At 46.9% G+C, this 12,894-nt stretch overlaps 1 protein-coding gene across 1 annotated transcript; it reads left to right on the forward strand.

The window, feature by feature from the left end:
• The first annotated feature begins 782 nt into the window (after positions 1 to 782).
• Positions 783 to 7,885, forward strand: pierce1 (piercer of microtubule wall 1). The gene is made up of 3 exons (XM_060841235.1): positions 783 to 937; positions 6,733 to 6,811; positions 7,671 to 7,885. Exons 1-3 carry the CDS (start codon positions 783 to 785, stop codon positions 7,857 to 7,859), a joined length of 423 nt encoding a protein of 140 aa, XP_060697218.1. The 3' UTR covers positions 7,860 to 7,885.
• Positions 7,886 to 12,894: the final 5,009 nt, after the last annotated feature.

Below are 12,894 nucleotides of genomic sequence, written 5' to 3' on the forward strand. Positions count from 1 at the left end.
TGTACCCCAGTGAGAGTCAGTGTGTGTGGGAGCTGTACCCCAGTGAGGGTCAGTGTGTGTGGGACTGTACCCCAGTGAGAGTCAGTGTGTGTGGGAGCTGTACCCCAGTGAGGGTCAGTGTGTGTGGGACTGTACCCCAGTGAGAGTCAGTGTGTGTGGGACTGTACCCCAGTGAGAGTCAGTGTGTGTGGGAGTGTACCCCAGTGAGAGTCGGTGTGTGTGGTACTGTACCCCAGTGAGAGTCAGTGTGTGTGGGAGCTGTACCCCAGTGAGAGTCAGTGTGTGTGGGAGCTGTACCCCAGTGAGAGTCAGTGTGTGTGGGACTGTACCCCAGTGAGAGTCGGTGTGTGTGGTACTGTACCCCAGTGAGAGTCAGTGTGTGTGGGAGCTGTACCCCAGTGAGAGTCAGTGTGTGTGGGAGCTGTACCCCAGTGAGAGTCAGTGTGTGTGGGACTGTACCCCAGTGAGAGTCAGTGTGTGTGGGAGCTGTACCCCAGTGAGAGTCAGTGTGTGTGGGAGCTGTACCCCAGTGAGAGTCAGTGTGTGTGGGAGCTGTACCCCAGTGAGGGTCAGTGTGTGGGGGACTGTACCCCAGTGAGAGTCAGTGTGTGTGGGACTGTACCCCAGTGAGAGTCGGTGTGTGTGGGACTGTACCCCAGTGAGAGTCAGTGTGTGTGGGAGCTGTACCCCAGTGAGCATCTTTCAGAGCCTCCCATTGGCGACTTCCGGTCTGGAATGTATCGGTTTGTTGCCTGGTAACGGTCTTGTTGCAGTTTCTCGCCATGTCTCTGTGCGGAGTGAAGGAACCCACCGTGAAATACCTGAAAACCAGCCCAGAGCCTGAGCCCACCGCCCCGGGCCGGACCAGCCAGTATTACCGGGTGAAACCTGGCGTTCCCGAGAGATTCGAGCATCCGAGCTGTTTCCAGGGATACGGGTACGGGCACGGGATTGGGATTTCACACCGGGAACGGGCACGGAGTGTGAATTAGAGCGTGTCAGCATTTACAGGAGGGTCCCGGGGGGAGGGAGGGGGAGTGTGTCAGCATTTACAGGAGGGTCCCGGGGGGAGGGAGGGGGAGTGTGTCAGCATTTACAGGAGGGTCCCGGGGGGAGGGAGGGGGAGTGTGTCAGCATTTACAGGAGGGTCCCGGGGGGAGGGAGGGGGAGTGTGTCAGCATTTACAGGAGGGTCCCGGGGGCGGGGGCGGGGGAGTGTGTCAGCATTTACAAGGGTGTCCCTGGGGGCAGTGTGTCAGTACTTCCAGGGGGGTCCCTCGGGTGACTACGTCAGTATTTACAGGGGGAGGGGGATCCCCAGGGGGAGTGTGTCAGTATTTACAGGGGGAGGGGGATCCCCAGGGGCAGTGTGTCAGTATTTACAGGGGGAGGGGGATCCCCAGGGGGAGTGTGTCAGTATTTACAGGGGGAGGGGGATCCCCAGGGGCAGTGTGTCGGTATTTACAGGGGGAGGGGGATCCCCAGGGGGAGTGTGTCAGTATTTACAGGGGGACCCGGGGGGGTGGAGTGAGTCACTATATAGAGGGAATCCCTGGGGGTGAATGTATCTGTATTTACAGTGATCGCTGGGAAGAGATGAGTGTGTCAGTTTTTACACAAATCTATAGCTCGTGTGTGACAGTTTATGTGACAATTTATCTTTTATGGGACCAATGTCAAATGGAAAGTGTACGGTTCAGGATAAACATTTAAGGACACCTACATAAAGATGTATTTGCTTTAAAGTGAGTGTAATATTGAAGCATCAAAATTACACTGGGACTTCGAAGGTTTGATTTTAAGTTTGAACGTTTTAATTTTAATTACATAGATCCAACTTGCCCTTGAATTTCAGAGATTATTCAATTTTAAAGAATGTAATTAACAGGGTAAAGGGGAATCAGGAAAATGTAGTAATGTGGGTTTCCAATATCCATCGATTGGGATCAATAGGTCAAAGAAGGGTCCTGAAGTTTGGGTAATGTGTTCATGTGGACAGGAACCAGAGATTAGGGATGAATAGAGCATATACAAGTGACAGGATGTTCTCATTGCACTGCTGCAAGACCTGGCGCTCCAATTGTTTACAATCAATATCAATGACTTTGATGAAAAGGCAGAGTGATGTATCTGAGTTTGAGGATTATACAAAGCTAGGTGCGGAGACCACTGTATCTGCAAAGAGCTATCGGATGGAGTGTAGAGTCAGGAAGTGTGAGGTTATTGTTTGAGAATACAAATAGAAAAGCAGAATATGGTTGAAAGGGATGAAACTTCTTCATGTTGATGTTCAGAGCGAGTTAGCATGGAGGTAGAACATGGCATTGGGAAGGCCAATGACATGTCCCCTTTATTTGCAATACAAGAATGCAGAAAGCAGTTTACAGTATGACAGAGTTTTGGTGGGACCATCCCAACAATGTGCAATTTCCATATTGAAGAAAGGCTCATCCCGCAGTGGGAGGTGTTACAGTCAAGGTTCAGGAAATTAGCCACTGGGATAAGGGGCTCTCCTCCGATCAGTGAACTGGGCCTGTACTCACTGGTGTTCAGCTCAATGTGAGGTGATCTCATTGAAACATTGAAGATGATGAGGGGCTTGACAGGGTTGACACTAAGAGGGGGGGGTTTCCTCTTGGGTGGGACCATAGAACAAGGGGCACAGTCTCAGGATAAGGGGGGATCACCGAGGGCTGGAATATGGAGATATTTCTTCACTCAGAGAGTTGAGAATCTTTGGAACCCTCCAGAAGGTGTTTCCTGAGTGTATTTACAGTTGGGATAGACAGATAACTTGTCTCCCAGGAAATAAAGAGATATGGTGAAATGGAGTATCAGCACAAGGGGCCAAATGGTCTACTCTTAGATTCTTAGGAAAAGACAAAAGGGCACTGATTTCTCACCCAGTGAGTAGATGTGGTGTGGAAGGCACTGCCTGGAAATGTGGTTCAATGGTTCAACTGAGCCATTCAAGAGGGAATTTGGAAAGAAACAATGTGCCGAGAAATGGCACAAAATCAGACTGCTCTTTGGAGGGCCAGTACAGACATAATGGGCAAGTTTCCTTCTGCATTATAAAAATGCTGTGATTCTTTCTGATTTAGATCAGAAGTCACATGACACCAGGTTATAGTCCAATAGGTTTATTTGAAATCACAAGCTTTTGAAGTGCTACTCCTTCATCAGGTAAAGTGACGGGAAACACACAGGCACAGAATTTATTGGCAGAGACATCAAAAGATTGTACAGATGGTGTGAGTGGAGTGTGACAGGCATAAATGCCGGAAGAAACATCAAAGAAGCGCTTCGCAGGAGGCTCCTGAGCACTGATGATGTCTCCTAGCCAGGGGACGAAACGTTTGCAACAAAAACTTCCAGCTCGGCGAACAGAACCACTACAATAAGGTGGAGAGATCATAACAAATTATCAAGGTGATGGTGTCAAAACAGGACAGTAAGAAAGATTTTACAAATAGAGGACAGTGTGGTGGGGTTACATGTAGCACGTCATGAACCCAAGATCATGGTTGAGGCTACCTTCATGGATATGGAACTTGGCTAGTAGTTTCTGCTTGGCAATTCTGTGTTGTTGTGTATCTCGAAGGCTCCCTTGGGGGATGCTTATCCAAACATCAGAGGCTGCATGCCCTTTACCACTGGAGTGTTCTCCGTCTGAGGGGGAACATTTCTGTCTGGCCATTGTTGCACAGTGTCCATTCATCCATTGCTGTAGAGTCTGCCTAGTCTCACCAAATATACCAGGCCTTGGGGTATCCTTGCCTGCAGCATATGAGGCAAAGAATATTGGCCAAGTCACATGAGTATCTGTCATGTATGTGGTGGGTGGTGTTCCCGGGTGTAGTATCAGTGTTGGTGATCTCACATGTCTTGCAGAGGTCCCATGGCAGGGCTGTTTTATATTGTGGTTAATGTTGTTCTCCTGGAGGCTGGGTAGCTTGCAGCAAACAATGATCTGTTTAAGGTTTGGCGATTGTTTGAAGGTGAGAAGTGGAGGTGTAGGGATGATGTTGACAAGATATTGGTCATCATTGATGACGTGTTGAAGGCTGTGAAGAACATGGCATACTGAACGACAAGGGGCACTCTATCAGTCATATCCTGTGTCTGTCTTCTCAGGAGGTCAAAGTTAGAAAGCAAACTACACAAGATTATAGTCCAACAGGTTTATTTAGAGGCTCTAGCTTTCAAAGTACTGCTTCTTCATCAGGTAGATGTTATTTTTAACTTTGTCCACCTCAGTCTAACACTGGCTCCTCCAAATGCTGAGGAGGTAATTGCAGTTTTTCACAGTGGCATATCGGAACTGGCAATTGATGGGTTGAGCATCATATCCCATTCTTATGAGAGCATCCTTCAAAATCTTTCGGTGTCTATTGCATTCCTCCTAGTCTGAGTAGATCCTGTATATACATCAGGCTTGTCCAGAGAGCCTGAGCCTGTGACTCTGATACCTATCATGTTATTTCAGACATTTGATTTGTCTCCAGAACCATTTTATTTTATTTTTGTAATTATCTGCCTCAATTAATCATACTATAGGCCATCCCTTCACTTGTTATTCATGTGTTGACACTTTACTCTTGCCGGAGAAAGTGAGGACTGCAGATGCTGGAGATCAGAGCTGAAGAAGGGCTCATGCCCGAAACGTCAACTCTCCTGCTCCTTGGATGCTGCCTGACCTGCTGCACTTTTCCAGCAACACATTTTCAGCTCTTTACTCTTGCCATCTGACACTTTTGATCACCTGCAGAGACTTGTCATTTCAGCGGCTCGACACTCCACTCACACCATTTGTTCAACCTGTACATCTCTTTGCCTATAAATTCTGTGCCAGTGTGCTTCACTTCACCTGACAAAGGAGCAGCACTCTGAAAGCTCGTGATTTCAAAGACAGAACATTTTGTTTGAATGATCAAATGTCCGGATAACTGATCTGCTGGCCGCACCCACGGGGGGCGAGTGTGAGACCAGGTTGCAGCTCCCTGGTGGTTGGCTGGTGGTGTCACCTGTTCCCGTTGCTCCAGGAACGTGGTGGTCCCAGATCCAGCTTCTCTCACTCTCTTATTTCAGCTTTAATTTAATATGTAGCTATTATGCTATGACACAGGATCTTTGTTTCAAATAGAGTATCACACTTCAAGTGATACAAGATGGAGCAGAAGATTTTTAAGCTTTCAGGTCTCAGGTCTCGTCATTGTTACAATTTACCCAAACATCAGGACCTTGAGATCTTGTTTGGATAATCCGAAATTTGGATGATCGAGGTTCAAATAACCCAGGTTGCTCTGTAAACCTGTTGGACTATAACAGGTACACCCCAGTCCAACACCGACACCTCCACATCTGTCTGGTTTAGTTAGATTAGATTAGATTACTTACAGTGTGGAAACAGGCCCTTCGGCCCAACAAGTCCACACCGACCCGCCGAAGCGCAACCCACCCATACCCCTACATTTACCCCTTACCTAACACTACGGGCAATTTAGCATGGCCAATTCACCTGACCCGCACATCTTTGGATTAGATTAGATTACTTACAGTGTGGAAACAGGCCCTTCGGCCCAACAAGTCCACACCGACCCGCCGAAGCGCAACCCACCCATACATATACCCCTTACCTAACACTACGGGCAATTTAGCATGGCCAATTCACCTGACCCGCACATCTTTGTGACTGTGGGAGGAAACCGGAGCACCCGGAGGAAACCCACGCAGACACGGGGAGAACGTGCAAACTCCACACAGTCAGTCACCTGAGGCAGGAATTGAACCCAGGTCCCTGGCGCTGTGAGGCAGCAGTGCTAACCACTGTGCCACCGTGCCGCCCTAAAACTTTGGGAGGAAACCGGAGCACCCGGAGGAAACCCACGCAGACACGGGGAGAACGTGCAAACTCCACACAGTCAGTCGCCTGAGGTGGGAATTGAACCCGGGTCTCAGGCGCTGTGAGACAGCAGTGCTAACCACTGTGCCACCGTGCCGCCCACAGTTAGGGCATTAAAGGGAATTATATTACCTGATAAGATTTGAAAAGATAAGCTAATTCCTCTGGGTCGGAGGGGTGACTCGAGAACAAGGTTTGTGGGGTGGGCGGGTCTAGTGCAGAACCTGAACATTGGGGCCTGGGGCTGTTCAGGGTTAGCATCGAGTGGTAATTTCTCACAAAAGGGAGCAGATATTTGGAACTCTTCTCCTTCCCCCAAAACTCAAAACAAAAATCAAGTGGTTGAACTGTGTGAGCGTGAATCCTGAGTGTTTGCAGCAAACCACTATCAGGGAAAAAAATCAAACCAGAGATTCATACGTTGTTGTTCGACGACAGTTTTCAAGATCCTGGAGGTTAAAACATCTGTCAACCTTCAACAATAGAATGAAAGAGTAGGAAGAGAGGCTGAATGGCCTCCTCCAGGACACAGGGCCAATGTGACGATTGCAGGTACTGGAGGTTAGAGTCAAGATTAGAGTGGTGCTGGAAAGGCACAGCAGGTCAGGCAGCATCTGAGGAGCAGGAAAATCCTCCAGGACACAGTGTGAGAAACATGGGAGCTCCAATCACATGGTTAGGATTACACATGTGCTGGATGCATGCAGCTGGCAAACAGTGGGAAGGTGATTAGCTCAGTGATAGCCCAAGAGACAGTGGTTATAGAACTACATGTGTTTGATATCCGATCATCACCACAATTACCTTTCATTGACTGACAATTGACAGATCTCAGCCAACAAACCCGCTCTACAGAACGACAAACCAAACTTACGGCAGTCAGCAGCCAACTGTTCATGAAATGCCGGTAAGAAATGTCACTTCCTGAAATCAGCTAGTTTCATAGTCATTTCATAGAAATGTCAAACCCAATGGAGTGGAATAGACTATTTATAGTCTCTGTCCAGTTGAACACATTCAATGTATGTGGGAGCTGTACCCCAGTGAGAGACAGTGTGTGTGGGACTGTACCCCAGTGAGAGTCAGTGTGTGTGGGAGCTGTACCCCAGTGAGAGTCAGTGTGTGTGGGACTGTACCCCAGTGAGAGTCAGTGTGTGTGGGAGCTGTACCCCAGTGAGAGTCAGTGTGTGTGGGACTGTACCCCAGTGAGAGTCAGTGTGTGTGGGAGCTGTACCCCAGTGAGAGTCAGTGTGTGTTGAATCTATTCCTTCCTTGGAGTAAGTCATTTTAAAAGTTTTTAAAGTGAGTCTCCAGCACACATTTGTTTATTTTGTAAGGGTGGGGAGGATTGGGTTTGAGGGTGGATATGGAGGAGTGGATTGAGGGTGGGGATGGGTTGAGGGTGGGGAGGAGAGTGGGTTGAGGGTGGGGAGGAATGGGGATTGAGGTTGGGGAGGAGAGTGGGTTGAGGGTGGGGGATGGCTTGAGAGTGTGGGAGGAGTGGGGGTTGAGGGTGTGGGAGGAGAGTGGGTTGAGGGTGGGGACTGGGTTGAGGGTGGGACTGGGTTGAGGGTGTGGGAGGAGTGGGGTTTGAGGGTGTGGGAGGAGAGTGGGTTGAGGGTGGGGACTTGGTTGAGGGTGTGGGAGGAGTGGGGTTTGAGGGTGTGGGAGGAGAGTGGGTTGACGGTGGCGGTTATATTTGTAGCAGATTGCAGTGGGTGTAATTTGCCCCCAACCTCATTGTTGCTGACCACTTGTCTTTCCAGACCAGTTACTTTACAGTATCTCAGAAACTTTCTGAACATTTAAGTAAATGTGGGATGTACAAGGACCACGGATTTAACGTGGGCACGGAGAAATCGCTGGTCACTGGACCAGAAAACCTGATCACATTCCAGGATCGGCTGAACTTTCATCGCTCCTATTTCTCCGCTGGTCCTTCCTACACAGATTAGGCAAGGCCCCGTGTCCACGCAAACTCCAAACTCAAACATATTGCTGCAGTGTCCAAAACACTGCCAACCCTCTGTGGAACATGTCATTCATTGTATTAAAAAGATTTATTCAAATACAAACTCAAAACTATTTGTCTTTTACTTAAAAAAAAACCTTCGAGTAAAAAATGAGGTCTGCATTTGCTGGAGATCAGAGCTGAAAATGTGTTGCTGGTTAAAAAATACCACATTGTTTCAACCGTTACAACTGGTGTTCAATCAGAGATAGCGATTCAGACACAGTCAGTGCTGAGGGAGTGCCGCACTGTCAGAGGGTCAGTGCTGAGGAAGTGCCGCACTGTCATTGGATCAGTGCTGAGGGAGTACCACACTGTCATATGGTCAGTGCTGAGGGAGTGCCACACTGTCAGAGGGTCAGTGCTGAGGGAGTGCCACACTGTCATAGGGTCAGTGCTGAGGGAGCGCCGCACTGTCAGAGGGTCAGTGCTGAGGGAGTGGGCACTGTTGGAGGGTCAGCGCTGAGGGAGTGCCACACTGTCAGAGGGTCAGTGCTGAGGGAGTGCTGCACTGTCATAGGGTCAGTACCTTTTATTCCTGATGAAGGGCTTTTGCCCGAAACGTTGATTTCACTGCAATTTGGATGCTGCCTGAACTGCTGTGCTCTTCCAGCACCACTAATCCAGAAATAGGGTCAGTACTGACGGAGTGCCACGCTGTCAGAGGGTAAGTGCTGAGGGAGTGCTGCATTGTTGGAGGGTCATTGCTGAGACAGTGTTTCTCAGTTTAAAGAGACCATATATTTTAGATAAAACATTAATCCAAGAACTATTTTTTTTTGTTATATATGTTCCGATATGCGTTTTTCTATATGTGTTCCGATCCCAATTGTTTCCCTCATTGCGAATGTCCATTGACCTGTTACTAGTGTTTCTGGGGACTCACTGCTGGAGTGTTACAGTTACTGGCTATCATTCTCTTCCTGCAGTTTCTCAAAATAATGAGTGAGCATACTACAGAGTGTTCCATGTGTAGGATGACAATATCTGAATACTTTTGAAAGTGCTGGAATGTTGCTGAATGCAAGATATTAAACCAGTCTGTGGTGAGTGTTGGAAAGCAGGGCTGTGCTGGCCAGAGATGAACCTTGTGTAATTCCAGTCTCACAAGCTGAAGCCGTGATCACTCTCTATGGATTGAGCAATGTGCATCCATTGCTAAAGAGCTACAGGAACATTGGCAAGCTTAAGTATAATTACCAGAAATCAAACACAGTAAGATGAAGCATTTCCAGTTTCAGACTCCAGACTGTAGAATGCTGATGCTAAAGCTGGCTCCTGGCTTTTAAGAAATAAATGCTTCTGTTTTCTCTCTCCCTCTTGTACATTTGTGGACCGTGTTCTTGTCCTTTATTAGGTCAGGTTAGATTTTATCGAACCTGTTTGGTCTCTTGTTACTCCTACTCAGAGATCCTTTATAACATTTTCAATGCACATATCCAACCTCCACAAGTTTCCTGTTGGCATTTTGCAGAAAAAGACCAAAGTTTGCCAGAAGTTTTGGCAATTGGGCACCGTCACATCATTGTGCTTCTATACCCCACTTGCTTATGTCTTCAGTAACACAGCGATTGGCATAAAATGTATCTTCAAGCTTCCATGGTCAAAGCGAAACTTTCCTTCACGCAGCCTTTGCAGCTGTTTACTATTTCACAGTTGACATTTTTCTGATTTGGAGACGCTGGTGTTGTCAACCACCTGATGAAGGAGCAGCCCTCCAAAAGCTAGTGTGCTTCTAATTAAACCTGTTGGACTATAACCTGGTGTTATGTGATTTTTGACATTTTTCTGAACTGTTCTAAAGTTTACATTCCCTCAGACCTTATTCTGAATATCCTGAGAAGTCTCGCTGATACATGTTTTACATTTCTTGGCCAGGGTGTACAATTCAATTAAAATTTCAATTGCAAAATTTTAACGAGCCCAGTATTTTAACAAAGGGATTGAACACCTTGCCCCGGGGCCATTCATTAGACAGAGACCTTTTACCCTTTTGTGCCTGTTATTGTTTTATAATTTGTTTGCAGGGTGAAGGCACTGCTGGCTGGACCAGCATTTATTGCCCATCTGTGGTTGTTTAGAGACAGTTAAGAGTCAGCCATGTTGCTGTCACATGTAGGCCAGACCAGATGAACCAGATGGGTTTTTCCAACGATGACAATGGCTTTCACGGTCATCATCAGACCTTTAAATCTAGATTTCTGTTGCATTCCAATTCCACTGTCTGTCATGGGTCCCTCAGATATGTCCTGGGTCTCTGGATTCTCAGTCTAGTAATAATACCCCTAGGCCATCACCCATAGCAACAGCATTGGCAACGCATATATTTATGGAATATGAGAATGGGAAATAAACATTACTGATTGCAAAGGATTTATCAGTGATTACTTGGAGCTGAGCAGTTAAAAGACTAAAGGAGATTACAGTCTATTTACTGAGTAAAATAAGTGAATTTGGAAAGGAGGTAAATGTGGAGTTTTATTGCTTTAATTGTTGAGCAAACAGACCCGAAAAAACCCTAATGGGTCTATGCTGCCATAGCCTATCAACAGCCTCTTGCCTACCATCATGAGACTTGACAGCGTAAATGCTGAGAGGATAGTTCCCCATGAGAGAGTCGAGGTCCAGAGGGCATTGTCTCAGAATAAAGCAGCACCAATTTAAGACAGAGCGCTGTGGGGACAGAATCTGTGGATATTTAAAGCAAGGATAGATGGATTCTTGAATCAGTGAATCAAGTGTTACAGGGAAAAGGCAAGAAAATGAATGAAAGCAATGTCAGATCAGCCACAATTCTACTGAATGGCACAACAGTTTTGAGGGGATGAATGGCCTACTCCTGTTCCTAGAAACTGTAGACAGTTGCGAGATAAGTTCAGTTGAAGGTTGAATTATTGTCTCAGCTTGTCTGAGTCAGAGCTTAGAGCCAAACGCAGCATTGTCTATATTTCTCTCAGTGAAACAACTTAGGGGATTACAAACTGATAAAAATGTCAAATAGCAGGAGTCTGGTTTTTTAGCTGAACTTAAAATTGGGCCTGCATATTCCCATCATTCAGTGACCGAAAATAAAGTGAACTGTTTGACAAGAAACTAAAAGAACCGCGATAAAGTCACCTCATTCTTACTTTCTCATCAGGCTTCACTGTTGGCAGGGGTTTCCTTTGTCGTTTCTGTGTAAGAACGTGTGTATGTTTGAAATCGGGGCAGGCCTATCATTTCATTCACATAGCTTAGTCAAGAAGCAGCTTTCCACTTGTTTAAGGAAGTGGTCTGTTTGTAATAAATGCATTATTTTTGGGTTTATTGAAATGACCAGTAAAAGCATCTTGCTTTCAATAACAATAACAACCAGAAAGAAAACTGACCATTTTTGATGACTAAGACATTTTCAGTACAGCTTGCAGACATGGAGCTTCACTTCCCAAACCCTCCTCCTGCCAGTGGGAACAGCAGGAAAGGGATCGATCCTCTTCTCCCATTCGTTTGGACTACAGCCAATCTGTGTCTCAAAGTTTGGGAGAAGATTTGTAGCTCAGGTGCTCGTTGTTGTGGTTCTGTTCGCCGAGCTGGGAATGTGTGTTGCAAACGTTTCGTCCCCTGTCTAGGTGACATCCTCAGTGATTGGGAGCCTCCTGTGAAGCGCTTCTGTGATCTTTCCTCCGGCATTTATAGACGTTAATTTGTAGCACTAGATATCACCTAGACAGGGGACGAAATGTTTGCAACACACATTCCCAGCTCGGCAAACAGAACCACAACAATCTGTGTCTCAGCTCCAAAGCATTGTCTGACTTTCTCACATATCACAAATCACTTCATCGCTCAGATTCTGTCCTCACATCAACAAGTCAATCAATTCAAGTTTAGAAATTTCAGTAGCCCTCCAGCGTTCACAGCCTTTGTGAGGAAGAGAGTTTCAGATTTTCCTGAAACTAATTGACAAATGTTTCCTGACATCAATAGCCTGGCTTTAGTTTGAAGGTCTGGACTGGAGAACAACAGCAACATTTCTTTGAGTCTGTTCTAGCTAAACCAGCATCAAATTTTAAAACACTTGGAAAAAAATACAGATATATTCATTAAAAAAACATTTGCCCCACACTCTCAAATTCACTTTCTCAAAGTCCAAGGTTAGGGACTTGGATTTGAAAATGCCCTATACAAGTTTGTCTACATTTTGTTTTGAACAGCACGAAAGGACGGCTGTTCACTTGTGGCATCATGCAACAGTGAAAAATGACATTGTAGCTCCCTCTTGTGCACTGTTAAGATTAGATTACTTACAGTGTGGAAACAGGCCCTTCGGCCCAACAAGTCCACACCGACCCGCCGAAGCGCAACCCACCCATACCCCTACATATACCCCTTACCTAACACTACGGGCAATTTAGCATGGCCAATTCACCTGACCCGCACATCTTTGGACTGTGGGAGGAAACTGGAGCACCCGGAGGAAACCCACGCAGACACGGGGAGAACGTGCAAACTCCACACAGTCAGTCGCCTGAGGCGGGAATTGAACCCAGGTCCCTGGCGCTGTGAGGCAGCAGTGCTAACCACTGTGCCACCGTGCCGCCCAAAGGGCTGATGCCTAGGTCTCCCACTGCAGAACTGATATGAGTGCCATGCTGTCAGACAGTCACTGCTGAGAGAGAGCTGCATTGAAGGGTGGTACTGAAGATGCACTGTAGTGTTAGAGTCAGTGCTGTGGAAGTGCAGCACTGTCAGAGAGTCAGTGCTGAAACATTGCAACATTATCAGAGGGTCAGTACGGAGGGAGCTTTACACTATTGCAGGGTCAGTGGTACACTAGGAGAGGTGGAGTCTTTTGGACGAGATGAGGAAGAAGCCCTTCATCCATTCCTGTTCCTTGGATGCTGCTTGACCTGCTGTGCTTTTCCAGCAGCGCTCTGATTTCCAGCATCTGCAGTCCTCACTTTTGCCTAGAAATTTTTTCAGCCAGAGGGTGGTGAATC

Source organism: Hemiscyllium ocellatum, chromosome 21 (genome assembly GCF_020745735.1).
Source record: "Hemiscyllium ocellatum isolate sHemOce1 chromosome 21, sHemOce1.pat.X.cur, whole genome shotgun sequence".
Classification (NCBI taxonomy): Eukaryota; Metazoa; Chordata; class Chondrichthyes; order Orectolobiformes; family Hemiscylliidae; genus Hemiscyllium; species Hemiscyllium ocellatum.